Here is a 25,833-nt window from a genome sequence, read left to right as displayed (position 1 = left end):
TGTGTAAAAAAGAGTTAGTGTATGGAAGTCAGCAATTCTCTGTGGCTGAAGAGGGCCCTTCAAAGTGGGTCAACTGTGGCAGAATTCAGGTAGTCAGGCGGGAAGATGATGGCATAGATACACCAGCATCTAAACTGAAGGATGAGGTGTGGAAAGAAGCCTTCCATTTTTCAGTCAGTCAAGCTTTGGGGAGGTAGGGTAAGATCCCCCTCTACAGCAGGAACTTCCCCACCTTCTCTTCTAGCCCCAGGGAGGCTGTGTATGCCACGGTGTGTATGTGTGACTGAGGTGGGGCTTGGACTCAGGTGTTCAGTGCTGGTGTTCTACCTTTTGAACCACAGCTGCATTTCTGGCTTTTTGGTAGTTTATTGAAGATAAGCGTCTCACAGACTTTCTGGGCTGTCTCTGAACCTGGATTCTAAGATCTCGGCCTTCTGCAGAGCTAGGATTACAGCAGCTCCTAGCTGACCTTGCATCTTTAAAAAGCCTTCCTGGGTCTAACGTGCTCAAGGGGTGACAAGATGATCTCCCCGCGTTGAGGAGACCCCGCAGATGGGCTCCTGCTCCCCAGGCTGTGGAACCCCTGGGCTCCGATCCTGTGCCAGGGACCCCACCCCTACCCCGGGCGCCCGCGGGCAGCCTACTGAGTCGCTGGACCCTTAGGCTCCAGCGCTAGCGGCGGGCGCGCGCGCAGAGGTCCAGCCCGGCCCGCGCCTCCGAGGCGTCCGGGCACGCGCAGGCGTCGAGCGCGCGCCTGAGCGGCCGAGGGCGGAGCGCCTCCCAGCCACAGGCTCAGTCGAGCCCGGCTCGCTGCTCAGAGTCCGCCCGCTCATCGTCCTCGTCGCGCCGGGCATCCGGCCCCACCCCACCCCGGAGACCGAGCCAGCAGCCTCCGGGGGAGAACGTGGAGGAATCATGAGCCGCTGGCCCCGGAGGGCGGCGGCGCTGCTGCTGGGGCTGCTGGTGAAGGTAGGAGTCCCGCCGCTCCCGGCGCCGCCGCCGCCAACAATGCGGGGAGCCCCGGGGAAGCCGACCCGAGCCCCCCGGCCCGCGGGAGGAGCCGCGATTCCGCCCCGCTGGGCGTGTGTCTCCGGCTGCCCGGGAGGAGCCGCGCGCCCACGGACCGCGCGGGGCGGGGGGTGGAAGGCGTCGGAACCCCGCGGCCGGGGTCTCCCCTCCCTTCCTCTTCCCCGCCCACCCTCCCCGGCGGCGCCCGCTCCCCCGCCCTCGGCCCCCGGTGCGCGCCCGGGAGTGACCTTTGTGCGGCCCCGGGACCGGAGATCCAAGTTCAGGGTCCCGGGCAGCGGTGGACCAGGGCGGCTGCGGAAGGAGGCGAGGTTCTAGCGGCGGAGGGGGAAATGAGAGAAGACGTAAGGGATGACTGAGAAATTGCCAAGATGGACGAACCCAGTCCTGCTTCGGAGAAGGAAGCGCAGTCCTTGACATGCATGTTCCTTCCTCCCCCCGCCCCCCAGTCTCCGGGGAGCCCGGGGGGCTGGCGGGGTGTCGGCCGCCCAGATGGGCGCCGCCGCCTCCCGGAGGCGCACAAGTTCCATCCCGGGATGCCGGCCGCCCCGGGGGCTGCTGAGCGTGTTCTTCCAGATTGGGGCGGGGGGGGGGGGTCCCTGGGCTGGCGCTCCAGTTCTCAGCTTCCTTTGGGGGCAGTGTCTGTGGGCAGTGGTTCACTCAAAACCTCCCTGCCCTCTGCTTTGGGGATCTGCTAAAATCAAGGGCAAACAAAAACTCCCTTAGGTGAGTGGGACTGGAAACGAAGGCCGGATTCCGGGTTTTCCAGGTATTAAAAAGTAAATGGTGCGTCCTTGCCGGGAAAGCCGGGGCGAGCCGGTGTCTCACTCTGGTACTCCAGAGTGGAAGCTGAGATCTGAGCATCGCGGTGAGCGGATAGACCAGGAAGACGTACCCAAGAGACTTCTGTCTCCAATTAATCGCCAAAAGTGGAGCTGTGGATGGAGTGGTAGAACACCAGCCTAGAGCAGATAAAGCTAGGGGACAGTGCCCAGGCCCTGAGTTTAAGCCTCAGTACCCGCACACACTTAAATTGTTGGAGAAAATTTTAGTGCTGTGTCTGTCTGTGTGTCTCTCGTTGCCGGGGATGAACCTGGCTGTGAATAGGACGGATATGTACTGTGCTACCATGCTGAATCCAGCCTCTTAGTTCTTATTTTATTTTGAATTTTATTTTATTTCTTTGCACTGTGGGGCTTCCTGTATACTGGTCAAGTGTTCTACCTCTGAGCTACATTTCAGCCTTAGCAATCTTTTAGTTGTCTGGAACTGGAAGTTGATGGAAAACTTTCTTTTTGCTCCAGGTTCCAATCTTTTCAAAATGTTGTCCTTGATTGGCATTTAATGTTGTTGTTTTTGAAAAGGTGATATACAGAAATGGTTTTTCTTTTTTCTCTCTTCTTTTTTTTTTTTTTTGTTGGTCGTGGGGCTTGAACTCTGGGCCTGGGTGCTGTCCCTGAGCTCTTCAGCTCAAGGCTACCACCCTACCTTTGGGCGGTAGCCCTTGAGTCACAGCGCCACTTCCAGTTTTCTAGTAGTTAATTGGAGATAAGAGTCTCAGGGACTTTAGTGCCCAGGTTAACTTTGAGATCCTCAGATCTCAGCCTCCTGAGCAGCTAGAATTACAGGCATGAGACACCTCGACCTGTTGGCTTTTCCTTTTACAGTGCCTCAACACTTGCATTCTTTTCATTTGTTCAGAATTCTAAAACGTTATGAATCACATCTCTTCCATGATACTGAGAGCAGTGGAGAAGTGAATCACAGCTATTTATATAAAACCAAGCATGTGGGGCTGACGGTTGGTGGCTGTAATCCTAGATACTCAGGAGGCTGAGATCTGAGGATCCTGGTTCAAATCCAGTCTGGGCAGATAAATTGAGACTCATCTCTAGCTAACTAGCAAAAAGCTGGATAAGTAGCTCAAGTGGTAGAGTACCAACGTTGAGCAGAAAAAGCTAAGGGACAGTGCCTAGGCTCTGAGTTCCAACCCCAGAATAACAACTAAAAATGCATGTTTACTTAGAGAATACTTGTAAAAAGTTTACCTTGTGCTAGGAACTCTTGTGTGGAGTTTAAGAATCTTAATTCATTAATCCACTTGGCAAGTCCTTTTGTCCATGTTGTTATTTCCAGTTGGAGATGTTAAATAGCTTGTTGCCAGCCTGACTGCTGTAAAGTCAGTTTGTGCTGGGGTGCAAACTCAAGCTGACTGGCTCTTTGTGCCTTCCCACTCCACGTTCTGCTTCTTCTCCAAACTGGACCTGTATTTCAGGCAGAGAGGGAATTTGGACATTGCATATCCCTAGGCAGTGGTGGACTTGGGGAAGTATGTAGCCCAGAAAACCCCTGGAGAAACTCAGCCACTCCTTATTAGAGGTCCGGTCTACTTTAACACTCCAAATATGACATGTGAGAAAGTTGGGTTGAATGTGTGCCTGACCCAGACACCAAGGAACCTTGGGGAAACTGTGAATTCTTAATCCCCAAAGCCCAGACAGCAATCTTAAAGGAACAGCACTGTTCCTCTCTTAGGGCCACCTCTTGGCAAGCATTACAAGCAAGGGACCTGAGCCACAAATATGGGAATGGTAGCTACAGGTATTGATTCCTACAAGTTAGAAAAAGCCCAAAGCCCCCTTTGAGTCATAAAATTCATTCATTTATTAGTATTATTTGTGCCAAGAGGGAGGCTTGAAGGCAGGGAATTGCTCAGTTGTTTGCTCTAGTTGGTACTCTACTACTTGAGCCATATCTCCATTTCAGGCTTTTTGATAGGCCATTTGGAGGTAAGAGTCTCATGGATTTGTTTGCCCAAACTAGTTTGAAATCTCCATCCTCAGATCACAGCCTCCTTCCTGAGCAGCTTGGGTTATAGACCACAGTGCCTGGCTTGAGTCATAAAATTCTAAGGTTCAGTGCTTCTGTTCTACCAGCTGGCTGATGACAACTCCCATAAACAGTCCTTACAGGAAGCTAGTCCCTAGAGGTCCTGGCAGAGTGATTCCCAGTGGCTTTTACCAAGCCACAGAAGAAAATAACAATAAAACAAAACAAAAAAACCAACCCCCACCCCAACAACCAACAGGAAAAAGCCCAACAAAAGTCATCTATGCATATGCAACACACACACACACACACACACACAATCAAAAGGAAAATCCAGATTGCACTTTAGTTCAAAGTGAAGAGTAATTAGATCCTGAGCCTTTGGAGCTTCTGCCATTTTCCCAGGGGTGTTTTTGTTGTTTTTTTTTTCCCTTCCCAGCACACAGTTCTCTAAATGTCTTCATTGAAGTCTCTTTCTAGGGGTTACGTTGTTGATATTTTTGACATGTACTAGTCTTAGTGGGGCTGTGGCTCAAAGTAGTAGAGCACTAGCCTTGAGCTAAAGAGTATAGGGACTGGGCCCACAACTTGCCAAAAATAAATAAATAAATAAATAAAAGTTGAAATGTACTAGTCCTGTGGAAAAGAGCCTTATTCTACTGGAATAAACCTAGAATGTTAATTTTTTTTGGTCGGTTGTGGCACTTGGACTTGGCCTGGGCTCTGTCCCTGAGCTCTTCAGCTCAAGGCTACTGCTCTACCCCTGGAGCCAAGGTACCACTTCTGGTTTTCTGGTGGTTAATTGGAGATAAGAGTCTCACGGACTTCAGAGTCCGGTCTTGCTTAGAACCTCGATCCTCAGATCTCAGCCTCCTGAGTAGCTACGATTACAGGCGTGAGCCACTGCACCCAGCTGAAAATTTTATCTTATTTTCCTTTTATGTTACTTGGGCTTGAGCAGAGTGCTGTAATGCCTGGTTAAACAAATGCCCAACAACCTCTAGTTAGCTTTTAGTATTTTGTTTTAAGTAGCATCACAAGCTTTTGCCCTAGTGATTGTCTGACCTTTACCTCCTGAGTAGCTTGAATTGATTCATTAGTTATCATGCTTCCTTTGTTTTGAAAATAGGGCATTATTGGCTCTTTGCTTCGGGTAGCCATTTCCTCTGAGATATCTGGAATTACAGGTGTGAACTACCACTCTTAAGAAAATGCCTTGTGCATTCTGCAAGAGCCACTCTTTTTTTTTTTTTTTGCCAGTCCTGGGGCTTGAACTCAGGGGCTGGGCACTGTCCTTGTGCTTTCTGAAGCTAGCGCTCTACCACTTGAGCCACAACACCACTTCCAGCTTTTCTTTGTATGTGGTACCAAGGAATGGAACCCAGTGCGTTGTTCATGCTAGGCAAGCACTCTACCACTAGACCACATTCTTCCCCCCCCCCCCCCCCTATAAAAGTCACTCTTACTGGACTGGAAAGGGGATGGTCATCTGTGGAGGAGAGAACTAGGAAGGGAACACTACCTTTTATTTGTGTGTCAGCACGGAGACTTGAGCTCAAGCCTGGGCTCTGTCCATTAGCTTTTTTGCTCAAGGCTAGTGCTTTACTATTTGAGCCGCAGTTTCACTTCTGGCTCTCTCGTGATTAATTTGAACTGAGAGTATCACAGACATTCCTACTTAGATTGGCTTCAAATCGAGATCCTTGTATATAGCCTCCAGAGACACTAGGATTACAGGCATGAGCCATCAATGACAAGCTGAGCATTGTCTTTTGAAACTAGGAAAAATAAGAGGACCACTGCGTTTTTCTGCAGGCCTGTGTGTGTGTGTGTGTGTGTGTGTGTGTTGTGTGTGTGTGTGTGTGTGTATGTGTACATGTGTGCCAGTCCTGGGGCTTGATCTCAGGGCCTGGGCACAGTCCCTGGGCTTCTTTTGCTCAAGGCTAGTCCTCTGTTAGTTGAGCCACAGCACTACTTCCAACTTTTTCTGTGGCACTGAGAAATCGAACCCAGGGCTTCATGCATGCTAGGCAAGCACTTTACCAGTAGACCACATTCCCAGCCCAAGCCTATGTATTTTGATACCAGGGAATCTAGTAACTAGAACCAAACTCTGTTTTAGACTATGCATGCGCTCTCTCTCTCTCTCAGCCCCGCCCCCTCCCCTCTCTCCCTCCCTCCCTCCCTTCCTTCCTTCTTTCCTTCCTTCCTTCTTTCCTTTCTTCCTTCCTCCCCTTCCTTCTTTCCTTCCTTCCTTTTTTCCTTTCTTCCTTCCTCCCCTTCTTTCTTTCCTTCCTTTCTTTTCTTTTGTCTTGCCAAATTTTTCATGCTCTAGAATTCCAACAAATGTGACAGCCCTTGGCTGCCAGTTTCTGAAATAAGCCTTTTCATCCTTCCTACTCTTAGAGTTTTTAGAATCTGTACAATCTGAATGAAAAAGAAGTCTATGGAGATTTATCTCAGGAAGCAGCGAGGAGGCTGGGTGAGAAGTGGTAGCAGCCAATGAATCGATAGAAATGCAAGGCAAGGCAAGGGCATCATTCTCAAGTGCAGAAAGCTGGTGGCCAGGGGTTTAGGAAAGGCTGGAGGTACACCAAGAGCCAGGGCTCTACTGGAGCTCTGCTCTCATTTAGCTTGTGCAAAGTCCAGCTGGGGCAAAGTAACTCCAGAAACAGGACTGGAGTAACAATTATTTGTTTAGTTAGCAGGTAATTTTTGTAGAACCCTCTTTTATCATGTCTCATGGATCACCACTTTCAAGGGCTCAGTGAGGCCCACACTGAAGCTGTTTAAAGATCTGCACCAGCTCCTCTCCCAGTCCACCTAACTCTGATCCGTTCATAACCTCCCTTCCCAGCTTCCCAGTGTCTACCACCTTCAAAACTACAGTGTAGTGCAATTTACCTTCCGACTTTTTTTAGTTTTTATTTTTAATGTAATAGGAGAGTGGAAGGTGAATGATTAGTTGTGGGTGGCCAGCACAAATATAACTCAGAATCATTACAGGTACAATTTCAGAGCCCTGTAAAACAAGTGCCAGCATAAAGCAAGTCACATTTTTTTTTTGTTTTCCTAGTGCATATCAGATTTGTGTTTATATCTATTATAGTCTATCAGGTATTCAATATGGACATGTATGTCTTCAGTTTGTCTTTAGTTCTGCTAGAGTTTGGATCCAGAATGCCCCCAAAGACCCATGTGTTGAATGGTTGGTCATCAAACATGGTGCTGTTGACAGAATATTTAATAGGAGAGGTCTACCAGAAGTGATAGGCTCCATACTGTGCCACTATTTTCTGAGCAGCAGGGCCAAGTCACTATGGAATTAATTATCTGAAACCATGAGCTAATATAAACCTTTCCTTTCAAGTTGATTTACCTCAGGTATTTGCTACACCAATAGAAAACCAAAAAATCTCACTAGTAATGCCATTTTTCATTTGTTTGTTTGTGTGTGTGTGTTTTGTGTGCTGTACTTGGGTTTGTGTCCTGGACAATGTCCCTTGCTTTTTTATTCAAGGCTAATGCTTTAACACATGAGCCATGGCTATATTCTGGCTTTTTGATGGTTAACTGGAAATAAGAGTCTATTTGCCTTTTCTGCCAGCTCAGGCAGAAAAGGCAACCTCCTCAACCTTCTCAGTAGCTAAGATTCCAGATATGAATCACCAGCAACTAGCCACAGTGTGGTTTTGAATCATTTGACCATTCTCCTAACTGAAGCTTGAAAATTTTTCCAGCATTCAACAGTTTACAGATAATCCCCATTGTCTTGGAAGAATTGGTCCTAGGAAAAGGCTACTGAAAATATGAATCTAGTTGGACCCAGTTCAAAATGTGGTTAAGTGATGGTGCCTTTAGTTTGAAAAAACAAATTAGCAAACAAACAAAAATCTTCGGTCATAAAACTCATTCCATCCTGATTGCTAACTTTTAGGAGGATGAGTCTGTTTGTGGGCAGAATGTCATTTTCCTGACAATACAATGGCTTCAGTAGATGTTATAGTGGTGAGCCACAGGGAACTTTCCCTTTTCCCCATAAGCATCTCTTAGACAATATTCATATCATTACCCTTGGGGCACCGTTTTTTGTTTTTTTGTTTTGCTTTGTTTTAGTTCTGGGGCTTGAACTCAGCGTACTCAGTGTTTGGGCCCTGTCTCTGAGCCTCTTTTGACCACTTGAGCCATAGCCCCATTTCTAGCATTTTTTTTCTTTCTTTTTTTTTTTTGACCCCCTCAGGGGGGGGCGGTCAGTTTTAAAAAATTCTCTTAAGTAATTTTCAGAAGTTCTATTCCCATTAGCATTGTTTTAGGTTGAGCTTGTTATCTTTTTTTGATCATTGATTTTTTTTAAAAAAAATGGTTGTAATGGATTTAATTCCTCACATATTGTAAAGACATGTTTAAAATTAAACTGTAACATCACTCTTTTAATTTATTCTGTGGAATGTAAATGCCATTAGCAATTTGATACTCATTATCCTTCCTTTAAAATATGCAGACATCATCTGTAACACAGAAATAATATACCATTCCTATTACTCGTTGAACTTGTCCTTTCTGTACAGAATTTTATTCTGGGAAAATACATATTTATGCCTGCAAGTCTGTTTTTGATCTGTCAATTTTTTGTTAAAAGATGTCTGAATTAATTTTGAAGACATGTCTTTAAATAGTACTACCACGTGGTCAGCACTTTGAAGAAAGCTTGACTCCTACGGAAGAGATATATTTTAAGAAAAATGACCCACGTTAGTAGGAAATATATAAACTGAGTCGTTCCATAGTCTGCACATTAGAATGACCTGGAAAGGTTTTAACCAATAACCTGACCTGATCTCCAGTGCCGATCGATTAGTGGTATTCACATCTCTGGCTATGGACAGGTCTCAGTCGTCTTTACTTTTTCACAGGTGAACAGATGAAGATTGAAGGTCTTTATTTAGCCTACCCAAACTAAACTGCTCGTTGTGTGTTGCTGAAAGCACCACATGTCTGTGATTTCCTTTTCTTCAGACTTTGCCATTTTATCTTGCATGATCCCATAAAACCTGGGAAAAAGATATCCAGGAAAACCAATCTGTTTTTCCTTCAGATGTAAGGTAGATACTTCATCTGGACCAGTGACTCCCTATGTCCTTGGGTATGTGCTTATCTTGGGTATCTGTAAAATCTTTGAAATGTAAGCTCCAGGAGGGCCTTCCTGGTCCAGAAATTCTTGAGTAGTTAGGCCTCAGTCCCTATCCTCATCTGCCTTTCATTTCAACTCCCAAATTTTGTTTCTTTCCCTCTCTGCTACTACTCCAAAGTTTGGAGGCAGACTGGTCATTTATTTTAAGGCTGCTTCTGTATTTCACTGTGTAGCTTCAATCTCAAGAGGGATTTACTTTTGGCATAGATGCATATTCCAATAGAATGGTTGAATTTGAAAAAGGCAGATGTTTAGAAAGATTGGCTTTTGCTTGATGGTTTTCCTTTTCAAGAAGCAGCAAATTCCCTGCTGGATCTTAATAGATCTAGTTGCCTCAGGAAGTCTGTCAGGTGGTCTAGCGGCCCCCCTCCCTGAAAGCAGCCACCCAGAACTCTGCTCCAGAAGTGAGGAATGTTCCATTCCACCTTCCCTGGACTCCGTGAAACCTGCTGCTGAACTGCGGTACTAACGTTCCTAGAAGGTTTCTCTCCTGGCCCCTATTTCTTTAGAACTGTCTGATCCATGCCTTTCTCCTGTGTATTGACCTTGAGAATAGTTCTTTTTCCTCTATGTGCCTATGTGATCATTTGAAACTCTGATCACATTTGTCCCCTCCCTACTCGAAATCCATTAATGATATTCGGTTTACCTAAGTGAAAATTTCCAGCTAACCTTAGATTAGAGTGGTCTTCCATGGTCTGTGAGTTTCTAGAAGAACACACTCTAATTTCACATTCTTCTTGGTTTGCATTTATTCAGATGCTATGTTGGTAGCAAGGAGTTATCTACAATCAGGTGCTATGTATGCAAACGTCACCATTAAAAAAACATTTCAGCTGGGCACTGGTGAGCCACGTCTATAATCCTAGCTACTCAGGAGGCTGAGATCTCCAGATTGCAGTTCAAGCCAGTGTGGGCAGGAATGTTTGTGAGACTCATCTCCAGTTAACTACTAGAAAACCAGACGTAGAACTGTGACTTTTAAACGGTAGAGTGTTAGCTTTGAGCAGAACATTTCAGGGACAGTGCAAGCAATGGCTGACAATAAAAAAAAAAAATAAAAAAAATTTAATTGACACAATAATTGTATGCACTTCTGGGATTCAGTGACATGTCAGTACATGTACATAATGTGTGATGTTCCGATCATACCAATTGGCATATCTATCACTCCTAGTTATTATTTCTTTACAAGCAAGGTGTTTTGAAACATGCAAAAAAATTGTATTTCCTCAGTGCTAATAGAACATTAAAAATGTTCTTTCTATCCAGCTTCATCTCTATAACCAATAACCATTTTCTCTCCAACTCCCCCTTTACCCACCCCCCCCTCAGCCCCCAGGCTCCAACTCCTGCACATTCTCTCGCTCTGGTAACCAGTATTTTAGTCTCTATTTCTATGAGACCAACTTTCTAGCTTCCGTGTGTGTGTGTGTGTGTGTGTGTGTGTGTGTGTGTGTGTGAAAAGATAGTATTTGTCTTCCTGTGCTTGGGTTATATTACTTAACAAAATATCTTCCAGTTTCTTTTATGTTTCTACAGATGGTAAAATTTCATTGTTTTTATGGCCAAATAGTACTCCATTGTGTACACATTTCGTGTTTTCTCTGCTCATTTGTTGATGGGCACTGAGCTCTGTTGTGTATTTTGGCTGTTGCAGAAGCTGAGTCTGGGCTTCCTTCCTTTTTGGGTAGGCCATGTCATCTGGCAGCTGTCCTCTTGTTTTTGGAAGAACGTCTATATGTTTACCATAAAAGCTTTACCAATTTACAGCCTCACCAACACTGTGAGAGTTCTGTTTTCAACACATCCTGTCTAGAATTTGCTGTTTCTTTTTGATAACACCTATTTTAACTGGGGTAAGTTGCTGTGTTATGCTGTGTCATTATTGTTTTCAGTTTCCTGGATGATGATTAATGAGTATCTTTTCATATACTTGTTAGCCATTTGTGTGTCTTGCCTATTTTAAAAGTTTATTTTAAATTGGGTTTTATAGTTAGGTTAAGTAATATACAGTATGTGTATAATATGATATATAATATATATATAGAGAGAGTCAGTCAGGATATGAATTCTTCATTAGTTTGCATGTATGTGTTATATATAGATATATATTTGTTTATTATATATGCAAATATAGTCAGGATGTTAGTCCTTCATTAGATGAATAGTTGCCACATGTGTGTTATGGTACTCATTTATTATATATTGTACATTATGTATTATGTATTATTATCTTATTGTATATAAAGTCCGAATATTGATCTTTTATTAGATTAGTAGTTTGCACATACATTCTGCAGTATATAAACTCTTTTAATTCTCTGGATTTTTTTTTCTGTTGCGTCTCTATTATATCCTTGCTTTATCAGTCAGTAACATTAACAGAAGTTTTAGATCCTTTCTTGTCAGCAGTAAGTGGTAACGGAGCAGTATCCTTCTGTGGGTAGTGCTGACTCCTTTTACTGGTCATATTAATTTTGGAGAAGTTTCAGGTTTTGAAAATCACACATGATGAGAATGACAGAGATCTAAGATCATAGATCGTAAGCCACTGCTAGGGTGGCCAAGAGGCCTCCATCCTTTGAGTCCTCCTAGCAGTGTTTGTAAATAGCACTGCCTGAGTCACACAGTGCATAGCCTATGAGACTGAGGCTAAGCACGAAAAGCCTCATGAGGGTAGTAGGTTGTTGGGATTTGAGGACAGAGAATGGAGATTTCTGGAAGGGTTGCAAGCATTTCCTTTTGTCTTTCTTTTGTCAGTCATGGGGCTTGAATTCAGAGCCTGGGTGCTATTCCTGAGCTTTTATTTCCCCCAGTCCTGGGACTTGAACTCAGAGCCTGGACACTGTCCTTGAGATTTCTCAAGACTAGCACTCTATCACTTGAGCCATAGCACCACTACCATCTTATCCTGTTTATGTGGTACCAAGGAATCAAACCTAGGGCTTTGTGCCTGCTAGGCAAGCACTCTTACCCCTAGGCCAACTCCCGGCTCTGTTCCTGAGCTTTTTTGCTCAAGCCTAGTGCTCTATCACATTGAGCCACAGTGCCACAGCTGGTTTTCTGGAGTTTCATTGGAGATAAGAGTCTCACAGACATTCCTGCCCAGGCTGGCTTCAAACCTGGATCCTGAGATCTCAGCCTCCTGAGTAGCTAGGAGTACAGGTGTGGGCCATTGGTGTATGGCCAAAAGCATTTACTTTTGACCCCTCTCCAGTTTGCTTTATTGGTTTCCTTGCAGTAAATAACTATTCAAAGAAAAATCAAAATCTGCTTCTATAATGTAACTGTTATCTGTTTTGTAATCAGAGAGATCAGTTCATAAGCAAACGTAGTCATCTCTGTGTCTTATTTGGGAAACAGACCCTTTATTATAAGGATTTTTACTCTTTCCTTCTCTCTTTAAGAGCTTCAGAAGTAGAAATGAAAATATATCCCCAGTGAGGAAATGAGGGAGAGATAACAGTGTTCAAAAAGAAATGTACTCATTACTTATATAACTGTAATCCCCCTGTTCATTACCTTTATAATTAATAATAGTAATAAAACATGAAAAAAGAAAATGTATTCCCAAGAAAATTTTGTTAGGTGGCAAAAAAACTACAGTAAAAACTTCTATTTGACAAAAATCACTTAGTCCCATGTTTAAAAATAGCTTATGTAACACATAACTGGCAATTTCTTTTCTAACAATGTCTCATGCTAGGGTAACATATACATTGGGAATGAGGTTATGAGATACAATTAACTTGTGCATCTATACTCTTCCTCTCTGAATTTCCAGGTTTAATTTATTTTAGGAAGATTGTACACTTGTAATTATATCGTCAGAGTGTTGTTATTTTTGCTGTACCAACAGCATTGAAGCGTAGGCTTCAACCTGATTGATTAGAATAGTACAAGGGGCAGATTATAGTTGAATGTCTTCTCCCAAGTATTTGAGCCTTTGTTGGCTATTTGCATTCGTCTAAGAAGTCACAACCCTCCCCCCCAACCCCCCCAAGATGCAGACTAAGAAATTCTACTTTGTTTCTGGGCTTCACCCCTTTAAGTAGCTTAGCCCCCATGAGACCTCTTGGGGGAAGTACAGGACACATGGGAGGTCAGATTTCTGCCTTCAGGGGGAGATAGGGTAATGTGACTTACATACCTCCCCCATATTTAGAGGCGCTGTAATGTGATGGGAAGGGGAAACTTGTATGCCATCTGGACCTGTTTTTAGTACTTTCTTCCTAAGACACAAGTAGCCTGTTTGTTTGTTTTTTTTTCTTGGACTCACTTGTGGCATTAGGAAAATGATGCCTGTCTTTTAGAAGCTACATAATCTCAGATATACACTGAGAACATTGTTGTTATGATAAGTCATGGATGCCTGATAAATAGTAGTTGCTGTTCTTTAATATGTGTCGTCTACTTTCTGATAAGAGGAGCCACTTAATTGAAGATAGGAATGGTGAAATCTTTTCAACTTCATCCTTAGATGAATAGAATAGCTTTTTTAAAGCAATTGGTGACTCTTGGAAAAAGAGGTAGTTGGGGGTTTTTAAATCAGCAAATTTACCTTCATTTCCTTGTTGCCCTGTCTAAATCCAAAAGGTAATTTTGTCTATTGCATCAGTGAATTGGTAGAAAGTAACCACTTCTTAAATACTTCCTTTTTGTGCTCACCAGGGTTGGTGGCCCACAGACATATTGGCCTAGACTACACCACTGAGCGTCTCAAACTTCCAGCTCACATCCTTTGTAGCTTAACATCTCTCTCAATTAATCCAGGATGGATTTGAATTTAGATCCTTCCTGCCTCAGCTTCCCAACACAACACCTCTGTTATATTCATTCTTCTTCAACTTCAATTTCCTCCTCCAGTGTTTTTCTGGTGGCCTTCCTCCCTTACCCAGAGAGGCAGGCTTCCTTCACCTCTGCCCTGATTGGTCAGTGCTTTGTGTCCCCCACACAGTGTTTCTTCCCTTAGGAAGATGGTCCTAGACCGCTCTTCTCCTTGTCATTGTTCATGTGCATTTTTGCTTCAGATGGTGGACTTGAGAGCACTCAGAATTTGATTCTGCTCTAAGTGCATTTTGTGCACAATCCATACTGTGGGTAATTTGTTTGTTTTTGGTAGTGGGGCTTGAACTCAGGGCCTAGGTACTGTTCCTGAACTTGTCTGCTAAAATCTAATACTTTACCACTTTGAGCCAGAGCTTTGCGGCTCCTTTTCTTATGGTTATCTGAGGAGTATCACCAACTTCCCTGCCCAGGCTGGCTTTGGACTGTAATATTCAGATCTCAGCCTCCTGAGTAGGTAGGATTATAGGTGTGAGCCACCAGCACCCGGATTATAGGTACTTTTTAAATACCTATGGCATGCTTACTGTCTCCATTGACATTGGGTGTGCTCTGATTCCAAGGCATCACTTTTTTTTTCTCCATATATTTTTATTGTAATTAGTAGAAGGGTTACATTACATTCACCAGATGGAAGGTGCATTACTTCACATACATTGATACCCTTTCTCAGGTCTTGGTCCCCATTTCCCTCCCCCCACCCCCACTCTCATCGTGTTTCCCCCCTTCCCTATCCAATTTCAAATAACCAAATACAAATATATCCAATATATCAGATAACAAAGTGAGATACTGTAACAATATGAGATAATCAAGGGACTTAATATATATGAATTTGTGTTTGCCTGGGCAGTGCCGGTCCTGGGGCTTGAACTCAGGGCCTGAGCTTTTTTTTTTTTTTTTTTTTCCTTTCAAGGCTGTTGCTCTACCACTTGAGCCACAGCTCCACTTCTGACTTTTTTAGTGGTTAATTGGAGATGACTTCATAGACTTGCCTACCTAGGCTGGCTTTGAACCATGATTCTCAGATCTTAGTCTCCAGAGTAGGCATAAGCCACTGGTGCCCAGCCTATGAGTATTTTTGTAATTAAGTTTTAATTTTAGATTTGTGGAAAAATTAAAGTGTCGTACAGAATCCTTGTATGACTATTACCCTCTTTGTACTAATTGAACATTTTACATTGCCATACTGTATCTACTTTAAAAAAAGAAACTAACATCAGGAATGTACAGCTGTCTTTATTTAAGGGAAAGGGAAAAAAGACATCCAAAGGAAATTATCTGTAGACTTGGCAAACAATGACAGTGAAATATTACACATTGTCAGCAGAAACCAGTTAACTGATGTCTGTAGTGAGTTCTGTAAACATCACCAGCCCTTTCTTCAGGCATTTTCTTCAACTGACATCTTTACCATCATTGGTGGGGAGCCCTGCCCTGAGCTCACGAGCTAATTGTTCATTATTAAGTTTGTATAATAGATGATATCAACAAGAACCTGGCCAGCTGCCATGGTACCTTTCCATTCCAGCATGGAACCCATTTCAGGGTCGTTGAGGGTTTAGAGAGGCTCTTAGAAGCATCCAGTAGGTCAGTTCTTACAGCTTTTGTGGATGAGGGATTCCTTTTTCGATCATATTTACACAACTGCCAAGCTAAGAGAATTTAGTTAGAATTTAAAATAGCTGAAAATTTAGATAGTTGGAATTTAGATAATTTGCTCAACTAGCAAAAATCCTTTATCGTGTGTGTGTGTGTGTGTGTGTGTGTGTGTGTGTGTGTGTGTGTGTGTGTGTTTTACTGAGGATTGAACCCAGGACTTTGTACTTGAAGTCTACCACTGTAATGATATCTGTAGCCCTTTCGTTTTTTATTTATTTGTTTCTGAGTCAAGGTTTAAGTGTTAGAACTTGGGATCTTCCTGCCTTTGTCTCCTATGAGAGGCATAGGCATAAGCTCATTGGCATGCACCGTCCCTCCTGCCAACATCTGCCTCCTTAATGTGGTCATTCTGGGAATTTTGAGTTCCTTTGTAATTTCTGTCTTTATTAGCTGGAGTTAATGAGTCCAGGGCTGAAATGCACTGAAGCAGGACACAAAACCCTCTAAAAACAGCTCTTCAGCAGTGCTTATAGCTCTCAGAGCATCTGTATTACTGTCAATTCAAGTACTTGATATCACTTGTCCTAACAACCCATGGCACAGCAACTCTCTTTCAATATAAGAGCTTCAATGATATGTCTGTCACCTTTGGAAATAAATACTGCTGAGAATAAATACACACGTGGCACTTGTCAGACCTGGAGACTGAGAAATAAAGTGAAAGAAAGCCAGTGGAATGGATGAACATTTCCTTCATATTCCAATACAAGTATTACTGTGTGTGTGTCTGTGCGCGTGTGCGCATGTGCGAGCGTGCGTGTGCACCAGTCCTGGAGTTTGAACTCATATCTTGGGTGCTGTCCCTGAGATCTTCTACCACTTGAGCCATAGCTCCATTGGAGATAAGAGTCTCATGGACTTGCCTGCCCAGTCTGGCTTCAAACCACAATCCTCAGATTTCAGTCTGAGTAGCTGGGACTACAGGTGTGAGCCACTGGTGCCTGTCTTTTAATTTAATTTTAATTTTTGTTGGTGGTGGGCCTTGAACTCGACCTGGGTGTTGTCCCTGAGCACCTCAGCATAGGGCTAGTGCTCTTAACACTTGAGCCAGCCACAGAACCATTTTCTGGTGGTTAATTGGTGATAAGACTCTCACAGGCTTTTGTGCCCGGGCTGGCTTTGAAACGCAATCCTCAGATCTCAGCCTCCTGAGTAGCTAGGATTACAGGTGTGAGCCACCAGTGTATAACAGCTTTTGGTATTTTCTTGACTTTAAAATGACCTCATGTTTTTCATTCACTGTATATAACTCACATGTTTGGATGAGTTCCCAAAGATAGTACTAGCTGCAAAAAAAAAAAAAAAAAAAAATCCTTCAATGTAGTTTTCCAGAGTTAAATGTCAGCTTATTCCTGGCAGTTCTCTAGTGAACTCTTTCCTGAAATCACTCTTCTGTGACATTTGGGAAAACTCCATGGGAAATTTCCATGGAATTTCAGTGCCATAAAGACTATTGTCTTCTTGTATGTTTTTCTTTCATGTGGCACATACTGTGGTGCTATGACTGAAGGTGTTTCCTGTTTTTCCTTGGCACCAGCAGCCTTGGAGCCACGGGTGAGAGTAACCGCCTTCCTCACGAGACCTTCTACTCTTAAATGCACAGCCATGCCATTTTATGCTCTTAATTTTTTACCTTTCATCATGTTTTCCCTTTTCTTATTGGATCAGCTGTCACAGCTATCATTTTTTACAACAGTATTGTATTTTATATATTAACATGAAAAAGTACATGCTGGTTTTTCTTATATTTAAAAGATAACTTAAAAAAATTTATTTTGATGCCAGCCCTAGGGCTTGACCTCTGGGCTTGGGTGTTGTCCTTAATGGTTTTTTGCTCTTAGCCAGTGCTCTATCACTTGAGCCACAGCTCTACTTCCAGCTTTTTGGTGGATAATTGGAGATAAGATTCTCACAGACTTTTCTTCCTAGGCTAGTTTTTAGATCTTCGCCTCCTAAGGATTACAGGTATGAACCACCAGCATCCAGTTAAAAGGTAGTTTTTTCTTTTAAAGATCTAACTTATTTCATCCATTTAAAATACACACTTCAAAATTTTTGAGTATATTCACATGATTGTGCCACCTTCACTGTAAATTATCATTAAAATGTATTGTTTCTGTTTGAGTATACCATGTGCCCATGAGTATTCACTGCTTTGCTGTCTTTAGTGGGCCATATTTTATTATTGCATAGAAAAACTTATTTAAGCCAGACCCCTTTTCAGCTATATGATACTTTCTTCATCCTATCAGTAATCATTTTTACTTCCCCACCCCCTACCCCAACTCAGGGATCAAAACCAAGGCTTCCTGAAATGCTGAACAGGCCTTCTGCCACTGGGCCCCAGCATTATTTTTTATTTTCCTAATGGTATTGTTTTCATCCTATATTGTTTAATTATTTTTATTTTTTTACTTTCTGAATTTCAAAGGGTTGTACAGGGGATTATAATTTAATATGTTTATCTAAGTGTTCAGTGCTTCTTGATGCTGTCACCTCTTATCATTCATCCTCGTTATATCTGTTCTCTCCCACATCAGACTCATTTTATATTTCCTACCTCCTTTATTATATATGTCTATAAGTATTTTGGCTATATTTGAAGAGGCAATCCAAAATTTCATATGGAATAATAAAAGACCCAGTATAGCAAAAACACTTCTTAGCAGAAAGAACAGCGCCGGAGGAATTTCAATACCAAACTTTAGACTCAATTACAGAGCTATAATTATCAAAACAGTTTGGTACTGCACAAGAACAGGCCTGAAGACCAATGGAATAGAACTGAGGACCCAGATATTAAACCACAGACCTATGGCCAGGGGAGCAAAAAAAATAGAATGGACGAAAGATAGCCTTTTCAACAAGTTGTGCTGGCAGAACTGGTTAAGCACCTGTAGAAAAGTAACATTGGATCCTTCTTTGTCACCTTGCACTAGAATTAACTCCAAATGGATCAAAGACCTGGAGGTAAAAGCTGACACACTGAAAACTTTACAAGAAGGAATAGGAGATACACTAGGCCTCCTTGGCACAGGTCGAAACTTTTTTTTTTTTTTTTTTTTTTTTTGCCAGTCCTGGGCTTGAGCTCAGGGCCTGAGCACTGTCCTTGGACTTTTTCTCAAGGCTAGAGCTCTACCACTTGAGCCTCAGCACCACTTCCGGCTTTTTTCTATGTATGTGGTACCAAGGAATCGAACCCGGGTCTTTGTGCATGCTAGGCAAGCACTTTAACCACTAGGCCAAACTCCTGGCCCCTCGAAACTTTCTTAATAAGGACCAAGAATCACAACAAATCAGAGAAAGGCTGGATAAGTGGGACTGCATTAAACTGCAGAGCTTTTGTATGGCAAAGGACATAGCTAGTAAATTAATTAGGAAGCCTACAGAGTGGGAGAAGATCTTCACCAACCAAACAATGGACAAAGGCCTCATATCTAAAATATATCAACAGCTCAAAAAATTGAATCAATCCAAACTAATCTCCAAAGTAACAACCATCCCATTAAAAAATGGGCCAAAGACTTAAAGAGAGTCTTCTCTGAAGAAGAAATAAAAACGGCCTATAGACACATGAAGAAATGCTCAACATCTCTGGTCATAAAAGAAATGCAAATCAAAACAACTCTAAGATTCCACCTCACTGCAGTTAGAATGGCCAGGATCAAGAAAACTAATAACAACAGATGCTGGAGGGGATGTGGCCAGGAGGGATCACTACTACACTGTTGGTGGGAGTGCAAACTCGTTCAACCACTATGGAAAGCAGTATGGCAGTGCCTCAAAAGGCTAAACATAGAGCTCCCCTATGACCCAGCAATTCCACTACTTGGCATTTACCCAACCATCCAAAATCTAGGGTATACTAAATCCACTAGCACAACAATGTTCATTGCAGCACTATTCACCATAGCAAAGATATGGAACCAACCTAGATGTCCCTCAGTTGATGAATGGATCAACAAGATGTGGTATTTGTACACAATGAAATTCTATGCTGCTGTCAGAAAGAATGACATCGCCCCATTTGTTAGGAAATGGAAAGACTTAGAAAAAATCATATTAAGTGAAGTAAGCCAGACTCAAAGGAACATAGGCTCAATGGTTTCCCTCATTTGTCATAATCAGTAGAAACCTTGGGCTCTACTAGCAGAGATTTACAATAGAGCAAAACCTTGATACATAGTATGACCCTAAATGAAAGGAACTCCAGGATATAGAAACAAAAGCCATATAAAGAGGGATTGTTGTCCTTAATGTACTATGTTATCTGTCAACTCTTTTGCTGTCCCTTGGTTATCTCATATTGTTACAGTATCTCACTTTTTATCTGATATATTGGATATATTTGTATTTGGTTATTTGAAATTGGATAGGGAAGGGGGGAAAACCAAGATGGGTGGGGTGGGGGTGAGGGTAATGGGTACCAAGACATGTGAAAGGGTATCAATGTATGTGAATTAATGCACCTTCTATCTGGCAAATATCATGTAACCCTTTTATTAATTACAATAAAAATATTAAAAAAAAGTATTTTGGCTATATTTGTCTCCTGTTCCCTTTTGTATTCATCCACCCCCTCCCAATTACCCCTCCCCCAATCTCAATTCAATTTCCTGATACTCATTTTGTTCAATAAACTACTTGTTCAAAGCGTTTATTGCATGGAGTTTCTCACTAAAGTAGAGTATGTACTATACTTCAATCAACAAAATTGTGTTTATAAATAAGCATATGCCTTTGTGTGTGTTTACATGGGAAATTATGTTTTAGCTCTAAAATCTACCCAGGAGAGAAAATATACCCTTTGTCTTTGAGGGCCTTGCTTACTTTACTTAGTATATAGTTTCCAAATCTGTTTTTCTGAAAATGACATAATTTCAGTCTTCTTAATGGCTGCAGAAAATTTCACTGCATGCATGTATCTATCTCACTTTTTAAAATTCTTTGTAAGACATTTGTGCTGTTTGTGTCACTTGGTTATTGTGAACTGGGCTCCAATGAACTAGGTATGCAGGTGCCTTTGGTGTAGACTGTTATTGTTACCTGTTTTGATTGCTTTTATTTCAGTGCTTTCGCATTGTGTCATGTCTTTTTCCTCTCATTTTCAATATGTATTTGTATCTAAGCCTCCTCAGACTCTTTTAGAATAATAAGACACATATCAATAAACAAAGCCATCTAACAATGGCCTCCACTTTGTCTTCTAGTCACCCTGGCAGTGAAATCAGTAGTAGATTCCCTGTGTTGTTAATTCTGTGGGCATGAAGACCTCCGGATTTGATGTTGTTGCACAGGGGCTTTCAATAAGAGGATTCCAACCACATATACTATACTGTGTGTGTGTGTGCGCGTGCACACGCGCGCGTATGCATGCGTGCATGCACGCTTGAAAGCAGGTATAACTTGGGATAAGGTTAAACCTTTAAATCTTTTTTTTCCCACTTAAAAACTACCTTTTATTTTTTTATTGTTGGGGTAATGTATAGAGGGATTATAGTTACATTCGCCAGGTAGTAGGTGCAGTAGTAGGTGCAGATACCCCTTCTCGTGTTTTTGTCCCCATTTCCCGCCCCCCACTCCTCCTAAGTATCTTGTTTCTCCCCCTTCCCTTTCCTATAAGCCCTTAAGTCTTAATCCTTATCCATTAATCTTAGTCCTTGAAGCTGAAGAAGACAGATCCAAAGTGACATCAGTGGCTGAGGTTGTTCACAAAGCCTTCCTGAATCAGTCTCTCCCCTTCTACACAGAGATGTGCTGAGGGAATTAGTGCAGGCATGCAGTCCCTCAGCAGACAGTTCTGGCCAGAACAAAAGGCAGGATAGGATTTAAATTACTTTAGAGCTAGAGAGAAATCTGTTGATTAACTAGAAATTTATACCATCATTTCTGTGAGAAAATGAGCACTAAATTCTAAGTCACCAATTTGGAAGTGCATTTGTGTTAATTCATCAGTGTTCTTTTCAGTAGTTGTTTTTTTCCCACATGGAGGGGTGATGACCCATGAGTATGTATATCAGTACCCTAAATTTATATTATGTATATCTATACACATGTGCTTTTTCATTTGTCTCAGTTATTGTATAGTTAGCTTAGGATCCATTTTATTGAGTCTTTCACAGGCATCTGACTAGGGGTACCCCACAACTCATAGTTCTCTCAGGGTGAACCTGAACCTCTTCTTGTCTAGTGGTGGGTCTTTGTCAGGACTCAACTCACTCATGACAGAGCTCATCTGTTTGTGAATTATTCAGATTGGTTTTGTTTTTCTTCGTTTTAGCTTCACACTGTTTTCACAGCCCATTATGATAATGATGGTGATGATGATAGAGGGATAGAAAGAGAGAGAGGAATAGTGTGAAACTGGGTTTAGTTTATTTACAGTTTTGTTGTGAAGGAGTATATGTAGATTGCAGTGACATTTATAAGTAGTCTAGATATTTTATCCATGTTTCTTTTTTCAATGATAATTAGATTATTTAAAATTTTAGATAACATGAATTTATACATACTTTTTTTTGCCAGTCCTGGGACTTGAACTCTGGGACTTGGCACTGTCCCTGAGTGCTCTACTACTTGAGCCATAATGCCCCTTCTCGCTTTTTTTGTGTATGTGGTACTGGGAATTGGATCCAGGACTTCATGCATGCGAGGCGAGTATTCTACCACTGAGCCACAGTTTTTAAGAAAAGAGGAATGAGTAAAATATGTGGGCACCACTCTTTCCCAACAAACACATTCTCAGCCTTAGACCCTCCCAGAAGAGGAAGCTATTATCAAGCTTCTCTGTAGCCCCCTGAAATTTTTGTGAGCTCAAATATTTTGTTTAAAATACACAGATGGGAATACATTATACACCAAGTTGTACATCTTATTTCTTCTTCCTTTCTTAAATATTGTTGCTTAGAAATATTTCCATCTTGGCTGGGAGTTTGGCCTCGTGGTAGAGTGCTTGCCTAGTATGCACAAAGACCCATTCCTCTGTACCACAAACATAGAAAAAGCCAGAGGTGATGCTCTGGCTCAAGTGATAGGGTTCTAGGCTTGAGAAAATTCAAAAACAGTGTTCAGGTCCAGAGCTCAAGCCCAGGACTGGCAGAAAAAAAAAAGAAGTATTTCCATCTCTGTGGAAGGCTACTACATTCTCCTGGGAGTGACAAAGAAGTTTGTCCCTTTATATATGGGGTCATAGCTTTTTTAAATTAGCCCTCTCCCAATGAAAAGATTTTTTATATTACACATAAAAGCGTTTGAAACTCCTAGGTAAATGTTTTAATGCAAGTTTGAATGGATGGATCCTTAGTTTTGTCACTAAATACAAAGGGTCATAGTTGATGTACAGTGACAGCTGTGTGTGGAACTGTGAGGTTTTAGACTGTAAGTTGCTTCATTGTGTGTTGTTTGTGTGCAGCCCAGCAAGAAAGACTTAATATTGAAAATATATGTCAGTGCTGTTAAAGAAAGGTCCGTTTTAGAAATCAGGCTGAATAAAACATTGGACTTACCCTTGACACCTTTGTGAAGCTTTGATGGCTAGAAAGACCATGACTAAATCTGCATTTGGACTTTGAAATGGACTGGAGGGAGTAGCTGGTTTGGGGAAGAGAAATCCAAGAAACAGAGGGCTTCCCAAAGTATAAAGGACATAAGCATTGTTATTTGCAAATGTCTGTCAATCTTGGTTTGTAGCAGAAGGGACTTTGCTGTAGTTTGTATTCCAGAAACACTTTTTCTATGAAAGGGGCCTGGAGACATGTGTGTCAGAGTGGATGGGCAGTAACAGTTCTTCTCTGCATCTGTGGGAGAAAGAGACCCTGGATTCCTAGCCAAGGAAGGCAGCTTGATGTGGCTGGCAGAGCCAGGCAAATGTGGAGACATTCAAGTCTGCCTGTGCCATTGATGCAGTACACTTCCCCACTCTGTGCTTTCCACTGGCTATGGGCAGGAGAGAGTCACCCTGATTCATTAGTGGCTCTGGCATTTATTAGTATTCAATAGACTGATGTCCGGAAAATGAACTCTTGCATGTGGTTTGAAAATTGGAATTTTTGTCCCTAGTTTTCAGTAGTTGAAATGGAAGGAGGAAAGGCTATGGGCTGGGAAAGAAGGGAGGGCAGTTCTGGGTGAGATTGTGTGTGTGTGTGTGTGTGTGTGTGTGTGTGTGTGTGTGCATATGTGTGTATGCATGTGTATGTATGTGTGTGGGCATGCGTACACTTTGATCCACATTAGCTCATTGGATTCTTGAAGCAGCCTCAGTGAGAAGTTAGTATTGAACAGTTTAAAGGATAGCACATATGCAGTTAAAGTCAGATGTCAGAATTTTCATTGTAGGTATGTTTGTACTGTAATTGAATTTGTGAGAAACATTCACCCTTCCAAGCTTAAAGAATGGACTCAGAGACACGAAGCACACTGAAAGCAAGACTTTAATTGTTTGTGGCAGTCTTACGAGATTAGGTTCCTTGTGAACAAGCCCACCCAGTGCAGCCACTGTAAGTAATATTATCCTCATCCTGTGGCAGGCCCCTTCCCCGGCTCCTCATTGGCCAAAGTACAATGGGATGTGCAATCTTCCTGGAGGTTGCCTAAATTTCATTATTTTCTATTGGCTCATTTTAATATATACATTTCTTAAAAGTAGTTGAATTTTCAAAATGGGCCCTTCTTGTCCCACCCATTCTTTGTTCTTTTTTGGAGGAAAAGATTTCGTAGATTTGTACTTTGGGTTTTTATTTTCTGATCTCACCCCCCTCCCCCGCTAGTTACCACCATGAATTCAGGGTCAGGTCAGATCCATAACTTTACAAATGAAACAGCAATAATTCTTTCTTGCAGTTTCTTTCTTGTGGCTGAGACAGTGGCAGGTAACTTTGCTTATAATCCTAGACTTGTAACTTTCCTAGCATCCTTGTGACACTGAGCTGAACACAAAGAATAGTCTCACATACTTCAGTAGTTGGCTGATGGTTGAACCTGCTGAAGCCTGGCCTAGGGTTTAGGATAGGGTTCTAAAGAAGAAGAGCGTTCAATGTGATGTAATAGAAAACTAGAACATGAAGCCTTTTTTCAACTATATGTCTCTCCTGTGCAAAAGCAATAAGGTCTTGAGGGCTCCCTGGGATGCTAGAGTGACTCTGGCGCTGGCCCAGCTTTCCCATGTCTTCTGGTCTCTGTTTGTATCTTCTTCCTCTCACCAGCCTGCTCACACATGTTGTCTGTTCATCTTCTGGCCACTGATGACTTCAAGGATGATTCATTAATGGCAGGGCAAGGCAAGGCAGTGAGGGAGGAGACAGGACTGGAAGACACATGGATGCAGTAGAAAGAAGAGGAGTGCAGATGCCACTTGGCTGGTGTAAGGAAGTGTGTGTGGAAAGCGTTTGGATGCGTGGAAGCCATCAGTTTTAGCAATGTCTGGTATGAAGTTCCTGTGAGATGGTTCCACATACCTGGAAAAAGGTCCCTTTCCACAGCTGGGGAAAAGTCCCTTCCTTTGGCTCAACAAATTGACTAAGCCATAGGTGAGCATCACTAGATTGTGCACTGACCAAGGCTAGACAGTGTAAATACTCTTACAAAAAAGTGAAGCAATAAAGCTAGGCGCTTCGACTTGTGCCTATAATCTCAGCAACTAGGGAGGCAGAGATAGGAGGATTACAGTATAAGGCCAACCCTGGCAAAGAGTTAGTAAAAAAAACAAGTCAGGTGTGGTGTTCAAACCTGTAATCCTGTTATATGGGAGGCATACATAGGAGAATCTTGGTCTGAGGCCAGCCCAAGCAAACGCATGAAACCCAATCTGGAGAATAACTAAAGCAAAAAGGGTTGGAGGTGTGGCTTAAATAGAAAGCCATAAGGTAAAAATACTAGTAATGCCAAGTGCCTTGGCTCCAACTATAATTCCAGTTAGTCAGAAGGTAGAGGTCAGTGATATTTTAGGCCAACCGGGAAAAATGCGTAATAAGCCAGCTGTAGTCATGTGGATCTGAGACCTCAGCTACTCAGGAAGTCATAGATAGAGGAGAATCATTGTTCAAGGCTAGCCTTGGCAAAAATACGAGACTGGAGAAATGACTAGAGCTAGCTAGCTAGCTAAGTAGACAGACAGACAATGGGCTGGATGCATCACTTAAGTGGTAGAATGTCTACCTAGCAAGAATGAGACTAAGTTGAGACCCTAGTACTGTTAAAAATAAGTGAACAAATAAATGAAGAATCAAATGATTATCTTTTGACAGCCTTGTTAACAGAATCTAGTAAGTTAGTAGTAATAG

The 25,833-nt window shown here is 42.4% G+C and overlaps 1 protein-coding gene across 2 annotated transcripts in view; it reads left to right on the top strand.

The window, feature by feature from the left end:
• The first annotated feature begins 782 nt into the window (after positions 1 to 782).
• Positions 783 to 25,833, top strand: part of Vopp1 (VOPP1 WW domain binding protein) — a 77,237-nt gene continuing 52,186 nt past the window's right edge. The window contains exon 1 of one of the 2 annotated variants that reach the window (XM_090332856.1): positions 783 to 969. In XM_090332856.1, coding sequence (XP_090188982.1) covers positions 916 to 969 — 54 coding nt within the window. In that variant the 5' untranslated portion in view covers positions 783 to 915. The remainder of the gene's footprint in view (positions 970 to 25,833) is intronic. The other variant, XM_090332857.1, reaches the window with a different exon arrangement.

The sequence above is a fragment of the Megascapheus bottae genome, chromosome 5 (genome assembly GCF_031878675.1).
Source record: "Megascapheus bottae isolate mThoBot1 chromosome 5, mThoBot2.hap1, whole genome shotgun sequence".
Classification (NCBI taxonomy): Eukaryota; Metazoa; Chordata; class Mammalia; order Rodentia; family Geomyidae; genus Megascapheus; species Megascapheus bottae.
This window is presented reverse-complemented; position numbering and strand designations above follow the sequence as displayed.